Here is a 15661-nt window from a genome sequence, read left to right as displayed (position 1 = left end):
GTTACCCTAGAAGAACTGCCATGCAATGTGCATGAGAAATCAGCATTATGCAGGGTGGCAAGCACTTCCTACCACAACACCTACAATCCATGGCAATGGATGTGTGTTAGCATGTTAAAAAGTAATATTCCACAGTTAAAATATAATTTTCCATAGGAAAAATGTTCCCTGTACCTAGGAGCAAATCTAGGAGTACTAAAGTGATCTAAGCAGATGCAAACAATTCTAGTCACAAACTATCAAAAAAGAAATCTCAAATTAAAAACAAAATTTAAAAAAAATCTTAATTCCAAACAGTAGACAAGTCACCTGTTGAAACAGGCTCTCAGAAAGAGTAAAACCCATGTTTAAAATATTACACACCACATTACTATCCAGCTAATTTAAAAAAAAAAAACAACCCACACAAAAACCCAACAAACAACAAAAATTCCCAGCCAAACTTTACAAACAGGATACAAACAGATTTCCTTTTGCAATAAGGATATCAGATAAAAAGTTACGGGATACATTGCGGTATGTTTACAGGGAGGCTGTTCTTCCCCCTCTGCCCAGTGCCTTCACACCCACCAGCTCTTGTTTTGAGCTTGTTTTCAGTTTTTTCAGATGTGCTCTTTGCTTGTGGAAAGAGAACTTTCTTTTGTCTATACAGAATATGACACCCAGGAAGCAGGTGAGGAGAGAGGTCAAAATTCTTGCTGATCCATTTCTCTGTGGTCTATTTCACACCACTAAGCTAGTTACAGGTGTTATGCGAGTTCAAGAAGTTTCTATCTCAGAGGCCTCTTCTATGAAGTTAGCAACGGGACTGAGGAGTAAGAGTGGAAACAGTTTATACTCTCCATTCCCATCTTCCGAGAGGAGAGGTGGATCACCCATTCCCGGAGCATCCAGAGGCTCAGCCTGGCTTGCTGGAGCTGCTGGCTGCAAGACAGTTTCACTACCTGACGGAGGATGAAGAGCAGGTTTCTCCTCCAGGGGGGGCAGTAGAAGGTCTTTCGGATCCTCTATCTTCCCTGCAGCTTCACTTGAAGGTAGTTCTTCAAATAATGAAAGCAGAGGATTGGCCCTGTACTGTATCACCTGCATATCTGAGGGAAAACAAACAGTTTAAACTCCAGGCCTCCGTGTCACATAAGTGAAGGCTCTTATTCAAGACAAGGAAGATCGGAGAGGCTGCTTCAAAACTTGGTTCACTAAAGAAAACCATACAGCTGAGCTCTGACAGACTACATCCACAGCTGCAAGAGGGGAGCAAAAGCTCCTGTGTCTGTTAAGATCAATATCTGAAGCACACTTCAAGCCCCTAATACATATGGCATGCAATGGCAGCACTGAAGCAGTAAAATGAGTAGCACTCCTCATGTGGGGGGTTGTAGCCCCTATACGAGATACTTCCACAGTGACATTTGCAGTTCTGCTCCCTGTTGTGACGCTGTCACGTACAAGAAAAAGGAAACGGTTAACACCAACATGGGGCATAGGATGGGGCCTCTTAAGATTGAGGCACAGCTTCATCAAGATCAGTGAAACATTCCAGTCTTCACAAAAACTTTAAGCCCAGACCAAAGAAGGAGATAAACCATATTACAGGCTACAAAAATTCCATTTCAACACACAGTTTTGGAAGAGTTTGGAATGGTCACAGCTCTCAGTGTTCCTTCCTGCCCACCTTTGCTTCCTGCTGTTTCTCTCTCACTTGCTCCCAGATCTTCAGTGCTCTCTGCCAAGTTTGCAATCTGAAACAAAATGGACAGAGAATAAGACAGAATGCTTAACAACAACAAAATCCAAGTCTTCACTGACTGGTTAACAAAATTAAAGGTGAAAGGAGGAGGGAAGAGAAATGAAACAGTTGACCAATGAGCCCGCTGTTGCACATGAGGGCCAGCAAACAGGAGCTCTCAGAAGAAGGCATGGTGAAATACAGACAAACTTAACTTACTAAAGCCAAACAAGCTTCTGACTAGCAAATATTTATTTTACCTTCCAAACCACAAGCTTTATTATAGTCTGTCTTGTTGGACTAACACCGTTAAACATGATTTCATCAATACAATTAAATTGTGCAAGCACTGCTTGAACACAGCTGCATTTTACCTCAGTTGTGGTCTAAGCTCTTATGACTGGGAAGTCCTAGTTTAAATATTATTTCAGGACTACAAAATAAATGACACTTGCAAGGTTTGGTGGTTTTTTTTTTTTTGTTTGTTTGTTTGTTTGTTTGTTTACATGAGTCAATTTTAGGAACTGGACCAAGAGAACTAAATTCTCACTGAACTTTTGTATGTCCTCTAAGGAAATTCCATACAGCCACGTTCAGAATAAATACAGTATATTACATGATATTTTTCATTTAGTACTTTTCCTTCAGTCTTCAGACAGACTGAAGACACATTCTCATCTGAACTATAACCCCAGACCTAGTTAGTACTTGGCTAAAAGACATCATGGGACTCCCTGAGGCTAGGAGAAACAAGCCAAGAAACTGTTCTCACACACTTAGACCAAAAAAAGACAAGATTTTCTACCCTCCTCATTCTAAACAGAAGGTACAGAAGTAATAGATAGGAAAAAAAATTCCTCAATACAGACAGCTGATTCAACAGACCCCAGTTTGTTTCCCTCTTCCTTATGTTCTCAGGTGTATTCAGAAAGCAAAGAACATGTTATTCAAAGCAAAGTGACAGTTTAAATCAGCCCACTGAGTGTATTACTGCAGCTAGGAATGTAAGACTTGAAATTATCTTGAGAACCCTCTTAAATTCATATATGCCGACAGCGATAACTGAAAACATTAGGTCAGCAGGACTACATAAAATGACAGTTTCATCTTGTGCTATCAACCCAGCCCCTACCCCCAAACTGCATCAGTCAAAATGTATCTCTCAACATCGTATTAACCCTCCCCATCATAGAAGCAACTCATACTCTTACATTTTCCATACCAGGGGAAGTTTCCATCAAGCTCATGTCCAGGGCTGGCAGCTCAGGATTAAATGTCTGAAAATAAAAACAGACCATGTGTCACATAATAACGTTCTTAAAACAAAACTTCAGAGAGCTCCTGAGAGGACAGCAGGGTCCAGCACACCACTCCATCCACTGAAGCACAGGGAAGGTGGCTCCTCCACAGGCCTACAGCAATGTACTTTCAACCTGTGGCGGTAAACCGAGATCACAGGAGAAGAAAAGGACGCGGTATTTCCCAGCGATTCCAGGTATGTGGCTGAGTTTCATTCCGTATCATAATGTATAATCAAACACATAATCAGGATGTGATGATATGTGACAAAGGCTTGAGAAGGAAAAGAGTCCAATTTTTTCCTTTTTTTTTTTTTCCTCCCTTGAGTTATGTATAACAGAAATACTATATGAACTGAAAAAGGCTCTCAATGTTACCTTGTACATTGCTAGACTCCTGGAATGACTATGTATCATTCTGTCCTAAAGATTTGCTTTTCAGGATTGTCCCCCCTCTTGCCCATTACAACACGGAATAAACCACTAAAATTTCACAATGCAACCTAATCAGTATTTTTCAGAAACCAGAAAAAGTGAAAAGACACTCACATCGCTGAAAGCTTCAGAACCAAAGTTATACTGCTTCCCAGATAACATTGCTTGAAGCTCTTCAAGGCTGGCATCAATGCAATTAAGAAAATCCTGAATTTCTTCTCTAAAAAGACAAAGTGATATAGTACTGTAAGAAACAGTCGGCAGTTAGGGCCTTCTTTTGTACCACAAGGCAGGAAAAACTCTTAGAAATGATCTGCTAACCTCTCAGTTATTACAGCTGTGGGGCAAGATGAGAGCCAGACTAGGCTGCTCACAATCCAGAATATCTTGTTGCCAAATGAATGAAACCGCATTCCTGAATCACTTTTCACGGTCCAACTCTTTGAAGGGCAGGTACAAGGAGGACTATCTGAACAGCAAGTATAATAATAGCTATCATACAAAAAAGCAGTTCCTCCTTCCATACCCGCTTCCTCTTTCATTTTCATATCTTTTGAACGTTCCCAGATCCCACCCTATATACCAATATCTGTTTAAACTAAGGGCCGATGGCTTTCACCTGGGGACAATAAATGATAAGCAAAGGGCTGGAAATAATCTGGCTCTGAAGAAACACCACCTATTTTGAAACATCAGATTGTTGCCGAATTGTACACGTTTCCAAGGACAGTGGGCAGGATACAAGGGACAGCGAATGAAGTGGAAAGGAAGCTGCATGCACGGCACCAGTACTGAACCTCTCACTGTGCTGCAAGCTACCTCCTGTGCTGGAATACTTAGCTACAAGCAACAGAGAGTTCCAAGGCATTGCCCCGCATTCTGCAGTGCCAATGAAGTAAGATATTACAGGGCCTTCAGATTACGCTGAGTGCTGTGACGCATCATCTCAGTACTTCCTACCTGAAGTTAACCACAGCAGAAGAGCTGTCAGGAGAAAGAACTGAAGTTTGCTCCTTGATCCAGCTCACCCTGCAGCCACACAAATGACTGCACTGATAAAGCTCAGGGGCCAGTGCAGGGCTGGGAACTGCTTAAGCGGCAGTGCTGCCAAGTGTGAAACCACAGCCCGCATGATTTTGATTCCAGGGGTGAGTCTGATCTGACAATGCACAAGGGAAATGAACCTTTGCAAAAATGAGGGGCAAAGAAAGGAAGCAACAGTGAAACAACATCAGGCTACCACCGATACAAATCCATATCCAGTTCTCAGAAACAAGGCAGCACATGGTGCCCTCCTGAAATCACTACCCTTGGTCTGCTGTTTGGCAGCACTTGGCAGTGCCAGGAATTGGTGATACAAGGGCTGATGTGACAGACTGACCTCTCCAATCCCCACACTGACACATCAGAAGTCAGGCACACTCATTATCAGAGATGTGACAGATGAACTTGCCCTGCTTTTAGTGTGTGATGCTAACACTTGTCTTTTTCAAGACCTACTAACAAAGGGGCAGAAAATTCAGTTCATCGATGACATTTAAAAAGCTAATTCACTATGTTCTGCTAAACACATCCTCTAAAACTTTGACAAGATCCCACAAGATGACGACAGCGTAACAGTTTCAGAAACAAGTTAATACCTGTCCAGTAAAGGATCATTTTGATTTCCAGAGTTGTTCTCGTTCAAGATGGAGTCAATCACTGACACGGGGTCTTCTGGAGCATTAGGTTGTGCAGAGTGGAGTTCCACAGCAACATTTCCTATTTCACTGGATTTGTTGACATCATTTATATGAACTGGTGGGATAGGTTCTGCACAATTTAACTCATTTGGCTGCGATACTTGACAAATTGGTAAGCCAGGATCCAGAGCTGCCACTGTCTCTCTAAAATATGACCCAAAGAGAAACAACACACAGGAGAATTCACCAACTGTATTACTACTCATTTCAAGTTTAGTATCTCGAATCTTAATACCTAATAAGGTCAAGCCAGTCAAGGTTTCAAACAACCAACTGGTCTTTAGAAAAAGAAGAAAAGTGCCTTATTACAGCTTATACAGATAGCATGTATCAGAGCAAAACACCCCATTTTGCCAGGCCAAAAGCAGCAAAATAGTATATGGAAATTAGGCAGGAGGGAAACTCCTAACATTGTGTCTCTGGAAATAAAAGATTCCAAATTGGTCCGTATTTCACTCTGGATGTTAACAACTACGTGGGTTTTCACAAGAATCTGATGCCACACAAAAGAATGCCTTCCCTTCAGTTATGCTTAGCACAATATTAGCGAGAGTAGTACTGAAACTGGAGATAAAACTATACATCTTGGTTTGTTTATTAGTAACCTATATACATTTTGGATTGTTTATTAGTAACCTATATATGCATTCAGGTCCCTGTTCAGTTGAAAAGTTAAGTACATGCTAATTTATTGAATAGACAGAAAAGCCTCAGCAAATTAAACTTCAAGTGCCAAGGAGCTTGATAGGCCTTCAGGCACTCCTGAAGAGACATGAGCTCTTAAAAAGCTTTGCTGACCATGACCAATGCTATATGCTGTAAAAAAGACAGCCTACAAACAGGCCTGTCATGCACAAACAGAGTAAAAATTCAGAGAAGCTGTTTCCCAGAATTCATATGGATCGCTTACACTAACATAACTACCTGGTTAACAACCTAAGCATAAGTACTTCCACATCCTTTAAACGTACCTGGCTCTGCCACTTGTGTGTGCCACAGCAAGGAGACCATCGGTGGCATTTTCCAGGGTATCAGTGATATCTCGAATGATGAGACCTGTACCATTCCCATCCTCGCCATCTGCATTATGTTCAGAAAAAGCCATCTGCAGGATACAGCAAATAGAACGAGTAAACCAAAAAGTCTGACTTTTTTTGATGTTGAAGCTCCATTCTTCTTGCAGCTTCTCTCTCCTGTTCAGATTTCATCTTTGACTAGTTGTACTGATTTGTATGATTTTACAGACAGAGCAATGCTTTAAAGCTGCCCATTTCAAAATGGAGTGCATTTGATTATAAGATTAGGGTATTAATAGTTATAAGGAAGACTTCAAGATCACTGTATATCATCCTGTCCAACCCATTGTCTCTTTCCCTGGGAAGACTTACTGCTTGGCCACTCTCCACAGGTATGCGAACATACTGACGACTGTATTTGGAGGGTGAAGCACCTGCAGCATCCGTTAGAGACCTGAGACAAAATATGGCTTTAGTATATAGTTCGGCAGTAAAAAGCTGTAGCAACGCCAAATACGTGCAGCAATGGTAAGAACAATCATTCTTCCACTTCTAAGAAAACTGGCTTTTGGAAATGTTTTTTACTAAGTGTACTGCAGACAGGTTGCATTCTAAACATGCTTTTTGTTTTGAATAAGTCAGTCACATTTGCACATTTTGAAAGAGTTACCATTTCTGATAACTGCGCCCTTCGAACTTTAAAATGTGTAGTATATTCTCTTCCCACCCATTTTTTTAGTGATAAAGAAGAGGAAATCTTTATTTCATGCTTTATTTAACTTCCATCAGCTTTCTCAAGTTTAATATACAAGTGATAAAAATATTCTTCATACACTTTAAGAAAAGTATCTTGCTTCTAGAAGCTGATTTATCCCTATAATTCACATCTGACACTGATTTGTGACCTATCCAGTAATTACCTTTTTCTTTTGACCCCAACAATGTAATTTCCTCGCATCAAACTTAGTATAAATTGAAGAATCTAAAAAAGGAAAAACAAAAAACCAAAAACAAGTGGTCAGCATAACAATCCTAACACTAAATCATTAATTCGGATTTTACTACAAAATTATGTAGTTATATGATTGAAATTAATAGGTAAATCAAAAATCCATTTGTGTTCATGTCTTAAAAAACAAAATGATAGTTACAAATGGCATTGAAAAATTATCCCACTTGGACAGTTTTGTTTTGTTTTTTTCAAATGTAGTATAACACCACAAGTCACTAGAGGATTCCAGACCAGAAACAGCTGAGGGATAAACCAGAGAAAATAGGAGCTTCTGCACTGGAACAAATAGTTTCTGGGTTCCAAGTTGACTTCTTGAGTAGTCTAAGTCTGTCTCGGTCCAAGATCTTTCACAGACTCCATTCCATGTGCCTGCAATCTCTTGTTTTAGGCTCCTGTTACCATGCACTGCCTCCAGCCCCACATTTACCCCAGGTCAGCTTGATTTACTGATTTCTCTCCAAATAAGATTAACTGAGATTTCAAACACATTGAAATCCTTTTCACTATGACTTTTCCTTAGTATTTTGCTCGTGGTTCTTTGCTGTGCTACTTCTGGGACACTCAGGAACTGTGAACATTTTCTTTATGCTGTATTAATATAGCCTGTTCAGCTCTGTGTCATTTGTCATTCTACATAAGCAAAGAATGCCATCAGGTATCACAGAGGCAGGAATAAGGATGGTAGCACTGAAGATGCTGCAATGGTACCTTAGACAGCAGCTTCTGTTGTTGACTGTGCTTCTGCCTTAGAACTGCCACTTCTTTCCACAGGGCCTTATTTTCTCTGCAATGCAGAATAAATCAGAAGACAGAGGATGAACAGAGTTTACTTTATACGCTTTAGTTTTACCGCTTTCAAACTTTCACAGTACCTTGCAGGACCAATGGCAACATTCCTTCTGTGGATAACTAACAATCAGTTAATCTGATCCACTAGTATAAACTCTGGGTTAAATTAACTCCACTTTCCATCAGGCAGGAGCAAACACTCACTCATAAGGACATTCTCATCCTCTGCTGCTCCACCAATAATCTTGATCTGAGGTATTCCTTCAAAGCCTCAAAGCCTTAGAATAAAGACTCGGTGTTTGGAAACAGGCTGAGTGTAACACAGACCACCTCAGAACAGTTTCAAAGTTTGTGTTTGAGGTTTTGTTTGTTTTTTAAAGGAACAGAAGGAGCGGAGTGAAGGTATCTCCTGAACTTTGGTTGATACCTGCTTGCATACCAGTGATCTGAATGAATTAATAGTGCCTATACAAAAAGGATCTGAGGGAATAGAGATGAGGACGTGCAAAGTCCACTTCCAATTAGAAACAATACCAAAGACTAATTCTCCCTCACTGCATCTAACCCTGTTTTGTGTTTAGAAAAGGAAATGCTTTGATTGCCCTAAAAAACTACTACAGGTGATGGCAACCAAAATGAAATCTCAAGATAGTCAACAACCTCCCAGTCTTAATCTCTGGTCTGTAACTGAATTATAAAAACAAACACGATTCAGAATGTTGTGTGGGGTGGAATGGGGATTCTTAGGGGAAAAAAAAAAAATAGCTTCACCTGTTTCCAGTTCAAATGAAACCCACATTTAGAGTCAAGCTCCATTAGATAAGCAACATTCAATGTATAAGTGCCTCTGAAACAGACGGAGTCTACCTCTTCATGTTAGCCAGTCTGACATCCATGTTGTTCTGCTGCTCTCTCATTTCCTGGACTTCAGAGAGTACTTTGTGCAAATCCTCTGTACAGACCTTGAGATCCTCAGTTCTTACTGCAGATACCTAAAATAGGACCAGGTTACACATGCTTTACAACGAATGGTGCCTTGCATACTCCTTTCTACAGGAACAGTATAGTTAGTCTGTAGAAGAGCAGGTACAAACTCCATTAAAAGATTAGGTAACACTATAATTCTTATGTATCACAGAACACCGCAACTGCCCTATAGATGACAGTCCTTAGGACAGTCTACACTGTATGAAAAAACCCAAGATGCCAATGAAAACATGAGATTAGCACTTTGTACGTGTAGACAGTAGATTTACCATGGTAATTCATGATAAAAACCTACCACTGATTGAGAATGGCCTTCCCCAGGGCGTTCCCTCTGACAGGTCTGGTGACAGCTTGCCCTCTAGTGTCAAAGGGTAAGACACCAGCCAAAACCAAAAGAGAACTGATAGTGGAGTAAGAACAAGATGTTCATATTCCTTTTAGGCGTGGGTAAATCTGCCAGCACAGGAGTAACAAATTTCCATTAAGTTGGGGGTGGGGGGTGGGTAGGAGGAAGGTGTCTAATTAGATGCATCCTACTCGATTTGAAAATTTGTCCCACACCACCTGAATTGCAGATTCCCACATTGGTGTTTCCTCTATTACCTCTCTGCTCAGTGACATTCCAGAATTATGGAGACTTGTCTCTAGAAAGTCAGAGTCCAAACTGCTCTTCTGGCCACAGCAGAATCCATGAATGCCACCTCTTCAAATGATGGTGGAAGGGTCATCAGAAAGCAAAAAGCTCACTCCTCCTCACACTTCCATATTCAAAAATTTCGAATTCCTTCAGCAACTCTCTCTGCGGTGATGGCATTGATGGCTAACATACAATTCAGGATTTTGAAAAAGATAGGTCTGGTGCATCACACATCTGAATGACACGTCCAGGTTTTGTAAGCATAATTTTAAACATCATTTAGCCAAATACTGACCATAATTGAACCAAATGGAGTTGCACCAGATAACCACCAGATGTCCCTTCCAACCTACAGCATGCTATGATTTTTCTTATTATTCTACTAAATTCCAAGAGGGAGGTGAAAGCATCTGGAACTGGCCCGCTGAAGTGCTAGACAACTTCCATGCAGGTTGGCTCACAGATCCCTTTTTTTACAAAGGAGAATGGGATGGTCAGAAATGGACCTACGGTGTTATAAAATAACATCCCATCACTTTATGATGAAACATTCCATAACATAATTGTTATGGAATCACTCCACAGAAATAACTAACTACTTTCTTAACGTAATCCAGTGTTACAAAGGATGGACTGAATGGCCTGACAGTTCTCCTCTCCGTCTACATCTTTAGATGCTTTGCTATTTGTTGCGGGTAATACCTTATGCTAAGGTACATGAGTTGTATCCCAAATGAAATTCATGGCTGTCTGATTTCTCTTCAGCATACCACCTCTCCAAAGATGCAGACAGCAGATGGAAATTTCAAATGCAGTCAGCCTGCCTCTAAAAAAGGGCCAAACTAAAACATTCTGCCCAAGTGCAAGGAATTGCTCTCTTCAGAGTCTCTAATTAGATAATAAGGGTGTCAAGACTGAAGCACACCAGCAGAGCTAACACTAAAAGGGAGTAAATCAAGGAAGTCCTGCATTCAAACTTGCATTCCCGTTAAAGGCTTGAAATCCAGTTTATAGCAAGTACTGAAATATGACTCCATTCCAGACAGTAAAAGAGCAAGAAAAACTAATGGACGTTTTGCAAAAAATCACTAACATTTCCTGTGCAACGAAGAGTATGTTTCACCAACCTATTCAATAGTTTCATATGAATGTCCTTGGCACTAACTAGAGCTTTTGTCTTTCCATCTAGAATACTCCACCCAGTGCAACACTCCTGGTGCCATACATAATGTCATCAGCTGACTGCCCCAAAATACCAGAAAGCAAGGTGTGCAAGCCAAGACAAGTTAGTGATTACAGCATCTGGGAAGAGCACAGGCCTGAGTCAGAGAAGCAACTGTACAACTATATTTAATCAATTGTGATTCTGAGCAGAGACAGCTCAGTGAAGAATCAATCAAAACACAATTGTGACTCTCAAGCCTACCCTGTGCTTTTATTAACTTGGGCAATGTAGCTACCACATTACGACATTCTAAAGAAAAGATTCTGCAGTTCAAATGTCAACGTGATGTGTGATGATTCTCTTTCTCTGGCAGCCAGGATATTATGGGCTGTAATGTGCCAATAGAGAGTAAATATCTGTGCAGAAACAGGTCAGACAAGGCCTGAATGTACAAAAGAAAACTGGAAAGTGGTAACAAAGATGTAGCTTAGTGGCAACATCATTTTGGAGGAACAATGTAATTTATGCAAACTCGCCCAAATGAACTGATTACTGATCCCTTGCTAATTTTCAATGACGACCAAATGGGAATGTATTTTCTTTTACTTCTTTCACTTTGTGACTCTTTCCAACTCTGCTACGCTGGCAGAAATGAAGACCACAGAATCATTAAGGTTGGAAGAGACCTCTAAGATCATCGAGTCCAACCGTCAACCCAACACCATGGTAAGCTGTAATTGTGTATATGAACTCTGTGGAAAAAGGGCTCTAGTTTGACAGCTATGAAGAATGTGGTCCTACTCCAGTGCATTGCTAAACAACAGCAGGGTGTGTTTTGTCTAAGAGCTGGCACAAGGAGGCCAAGCCAAGCATTAGCCTAGCATTCAGGAGGGAGTTACAAAGGCTTGCATCATGATGCACAACCTTGGTTCCCATGGAATTTGTTGGCTGTAAAGTGTTTGAAACCCCCAGACCTGCTCTTGATAAGCTACTTTTCATAACAAAGTGAAGTAAATACATGCTTAGACTGTACCTTGCGCTTGATGTTTTCCAGTAAATGTGCCTTCCCTTGCTTGAAGAAAGGGTGCTGGAACTCAATGACTGAGCTTTTCTCTGCTGTAATCATACCATTCTCCAGAGCAATCACCTTCCTGAAACCATCTGTGGAGAGGTATTAACAAAGTAATTTCTTTCAGTGCAAAGCTGACTGTTACAACACATAGCTAAAGAAAACCCCAAGGCTACTGAAATACCTACAGCACTACAGTTACTGGGAGCAGAAACTATGAAAAACAGGCAAAGTAGCTTTTCTTTGGTACTCAACGATTTGACTGCTCCGACCTTTACAGCTAGAGAACATGTCGACAATACCATCAAATGACCTTGCAGGCTGTATGAACAGCACGCATGGCAGAGGCCAGCTAGGGTCCACAAGCAAGACAGTGATGTCCAAATAATCACAGAAGTTAGTTAGAAATGAGATTTATTAGGATATCTTGAATAAAATCTTGTCCCAGTGGAAGCAGCGGAACAGTGCACCTTCCCCTTCATGCCTATATTCCCAGACAACTACATATCAAAACAAATGCTGTCATGTACCACCAGGGTCTACAGAATGAAGTAAGGAAATTAGTTCTCAGCCTATGCAAACACATGCATGCAGAGTACTTTCTCCATACCAGACTGCCTGCATGAAATAAGACATTGCCAGCTCTATTTCCATCACTGCTTCAAGTACCACAGGGTAGATGCAAAATACAGTTGACAGACCAATCTATATCTCTCCTTGTTCAAGTTTTCAACATAGTTAATGTATTCCAGTTTCGCTGCTCCCCAACAGCGCTATCATTAGAAAACTTTACTCAAAGCTAGGATAGGTCCAGCAGGAAAAGGAGGCTGCCATCGCGTTGCATGTCTTCATAGGGATATTTGCATTTTAGCATTTACCCTTGCTACAAGGCAACTGAAAATTGTTTGTTTGCATTATCCTTTAACACTCAAGTGATGGAGTCTCGACACAAACAGAAGCATCCACCCTGTGTCAGGAGGCTAAATGTATGCTTTCTCTCTCATGTCTGACAAAACCTAAACAGGCATCAGCTAGAGAGACCAGGCAAAGCTACTGGGCAAGGACAGAGAGTTCCTCCCCCCAACTCCGAATGGAATTTCTAAATAAGGTGGCCATCTTCTATGCAGTTTGTACCTTCACTCAGTCCATAAGCTATCTGCTGCAAAACAACTATTTCTGCTGTGTGTTGCAGCCCTGCACATTGTACTATGTCTTTGAATTACCACCTCACTCCAGCTTCTTTGCCTGTACAAGTTGTACATGCATTAGATAATGGATGCTACGTGATGCTCACGAGTCGAGCACAGAAAACATAATGAGAAACTTAGTCCAGCTCGATCCATCAGTGTGACTAATCTTCTTTCAACACAGCAATGCAGGCAACAGCACGATCTAGGCAATTTTTTTCATGTACTAGACACATGGGTGTAGATACGGCCTTTGTTCCTCTAGGTATGCATAAGTTTGCTGTTACCATTACCATTAACTCTACCACTGGAGCCCAGTGAACTCTACCCAAGCTTTAGGTACCAGCACATGAAACAGTATTTTTACGGTCGTTGCTCACAAGGACTCAAGAGCTGAAAAACAGAAAACAAAGACTAAGCCAAGCTCTACTGTTACTCTTTTCTTTTGCAAAGCAAACTCAAGACCAGAATTCAGGTTTTCAGGGATGAAAGACCTGCCAAGTCAATTGGTTTGTTTAAAGAAATTCAAATCGATGCCAAGTAGCAATGAACTTGGCAGAAAGAATACATAAGAACAGCTGATGCTTACACATGTTAAGCTGTCGTATGAAGCTGGAGATATTGTTGTGTTTGAAGTACTTGGGGAGTAGCTCCTTAGCAAATCTCTGCTCATCCAGAATGCAGAAGTTCTCACCATTCTAGGAAACAAGCAGAAGGAACGGTTAGAGAACAAGCACAATTTTTCCAAGGTGTTGCTCGTAAGTCAAGACCATAGATCAGAGACAGTTCCTACAACAGGGAAGGACAAAACACTTAGCAAAGGGAATTGTCTGTGTGAGCACTTCTGAGTACTTGGGGGCTGTACTAAAAGGTTTGAATCCAAAAAGACAGTTACATGGAACACTTCTATTGAATGGGTTTGTTTTTTTTAAAGCCCTGAAGTTTTGATCTCAATCCAAAGAAAAATCGTTCTAAACCCCCACATATCTGCTGCTCTCTTCGTCCACAGGAAACATAAATATTGCTCAAGCACAATGGAATTCATGCCACTAGAGGGCTTTTATCTCCCTTGATCAGGGTTTGCCCAGCTCCTGACGAGATTCTTCCATTGTACGTACTATGACACCACTAAAAATAACCAAGTAACACTGCAGAGTTACTAAAAGTTCAGACAACAGAAACCAGCCGTGAAAAAGGGTAACTGTGACACAAACAGTTTCAGATTTATCATATTCTCAAGTTCAAACTTCCTGAAACCAGGCAGGTCTTTGTATCATTTTTATGCTGTTCACAAAGAGAACAAAAATATCATGTTTCCTTTTCATCTTCACCTTTGTAAAGGCCAAACCTCTGAAAAAAGTGGAGAAAATCCTACGGATTTAAAAATGACGGGACAAAAATAAACACCGTGTTTGCGTCAGATGCCTTACTAGTCTGCGTATGTTTGTAGTGTCCTCTGCCTGAAGGCATACGGGACCAAGAAGGCCTATCTTCCTAATCTCACGAAGAAAAAATTAAAAGTTAATTACTCCTCAAAGTGTTTTTTTCCACTGAGCGTCACCTCTTTGAGCTAATTACATGTAACTTGGGATTTTAATACTCGGACGTGCTCCGCCGCTGCGCAACGCCAGATCGCTCTGAACTGCCCCACGCGTGTTCACCGTTGACCGCACAGGCACCCCCCGCAGCGGGGGTACCAGGGCACGGCCCGGCACAGGCACCGCCCCGCGCCCTCCGCCCGCCAGCAGACGCGCCTCCACGCGTGCCCGTTTCGCCCACCCTTTCACCGGTCCCTGCCCGCCCCAGCGCTCTCCCCGCTGACGCGCCGGGCGCCAGGCCGCGCCGTTACCCGCTGCACCTACCACGCACACGAACGCCCGCCTCGGGGGCGGCCGCTGCCCAGGGCCGGGGCGCCCCGTCCCGCCGGCTCCCCAGGGGAGACAAGGGGTCCTCCCCGGCCGCCGCCCCCTGCCCCCCCAGCGACCCCCCAGGTCCCGCTCCCCGCAGCGGGGCCGCCGCCCGCCCCCGCCCTGCCCCCGGAGCCCCGCGGCGCCGGCCCAGCGCCCCCGCCATCCCCCCCGGCCCTCCCCCGGGACGCCCAGCGCCCTCCGCCCGGCCCCCGGCCCCGGTCCCCGGGCCGCCACCCGCTTCGTGCCGCCCCGGCCCCGCCGCCCCTCGCGGCCGGCCCCGGCTCCCCGCCCCGCGGGCGGCGGTGCCCGGCCGCGCCAGGGCCCCGCGGGCCGCCCTCACTCTGCTCCAGCAGATGACATCGTCGCTCTGCGGGTCCTCCACCAGCGCCCAGAGCTTGGCCAGGAAGCCGGGCACCGGGGCGGCGCCAGGGGCGCCGGGCAGCGCCGACCCTTCCCGCATTCTCGGGCCGGGCCGCGCTCTCGTGCAACGGGCCGGGGAGGGCGGGGCGGCCAACAGCGGCCGTGACGCTGCGCGGGGCGTTGCCTCTCGGCCCGGGGAGCCCGCCCATCGGCGCCTGCCGCCTGGCCCTGGCCCCGCCCCCTCGCCCGCCCCCTCGCCCGCCCCCTCGCCCGCCCCGCCCCGCCCGGCGGCTGCGAGCGTGACTCTTGTTGTGCTCCCGAGGGAGCG

The 15661-nt window shown here is 43.4% G+C and overlaps 1 protein-coding gene across 1 annotated transcript; it reads right to left on the bottom strand.

Moving 5' to 3' along the window:
- Window positions 1-434: 434 nt before the first annotated feature.
- Window positions 435-15436, bottom strand: LOC143164477 (heat shock factor protein 3). The gene is made up of 13 exons (XM_076347123.1): window positions 15314-15436; window positions 13653-13761; window positions 11841-11968; window positions 8886-9010; window positions 7938-8013; window positions 7138-7199; window positions 6590-6671; window positions 6173-6306; window positions 5100-5345; window positions 3574-3679; window positions 2938-3003; window positions 1673-1739; window positions 435-1091 (listed from the first exon to the last, which is right to left on the bottom strand). The coding sequence occupies exons 1-13, from the start codon at window positions 15431-15433 to the stop codon at window positions 760-762; spliced, it is 1653 nt and encodes a 550-aa protein (XP_076203238.1). The 5' UTR covers window positions 15434-15436; the 3' UTR covers window positions 435-759.
- Between the last annotated feature and the right edge of the window lie 225 nt (window positions 15437-15661).

The sequence above is a fragment of the Aptenodytes patagonicus genome, chromosome 9 (assembly GCF_965638725.1).
Source record: "Aptenodytes patagonicus chromosome 9, bAptPat1.pri.cur, whole genome shotgun sequence".
NCBI lineage: Eukaryota > Metazoa > Chordata > Aves > Sphenisciformes > Spheniscidae > Aptenodytes > Aptenodytes patagonicus.
The sequence above is the reverse complement of the archived record's forward strand: the minus strand, read 5'-3'. Positions and strand labels throughout refer to the sequence as shown.

What these genes read in the sequence shown, in the direction of transcription:
- LOC143164477 (XM_076347123.1), bottom strand. Translation starts at nt 15,433, where the DNA reads ATGCGGGAAGGGTCGGCGCTGCCCGGCGCCCCTGGCGCCGCCCCGGTG. An exon ending in CATACGACAGCTTAACATGT is followed by an intron (nt 11,969 to 13,652) that starts GTAAGCATCAGC and finishes ACCTCTCCACAG; the next exon opens with ATGGTTTCAGGAAGGTGATT. An exon ending in GTTGGGGTCAAAAGAAAAAG is followed by an intron (nt 6,672 to 7,137) that starts GTAATTACTGGA and finishes ATTTTGTCTCAG; the next exon opens with GTCTCTAACGGATGCTGCAG.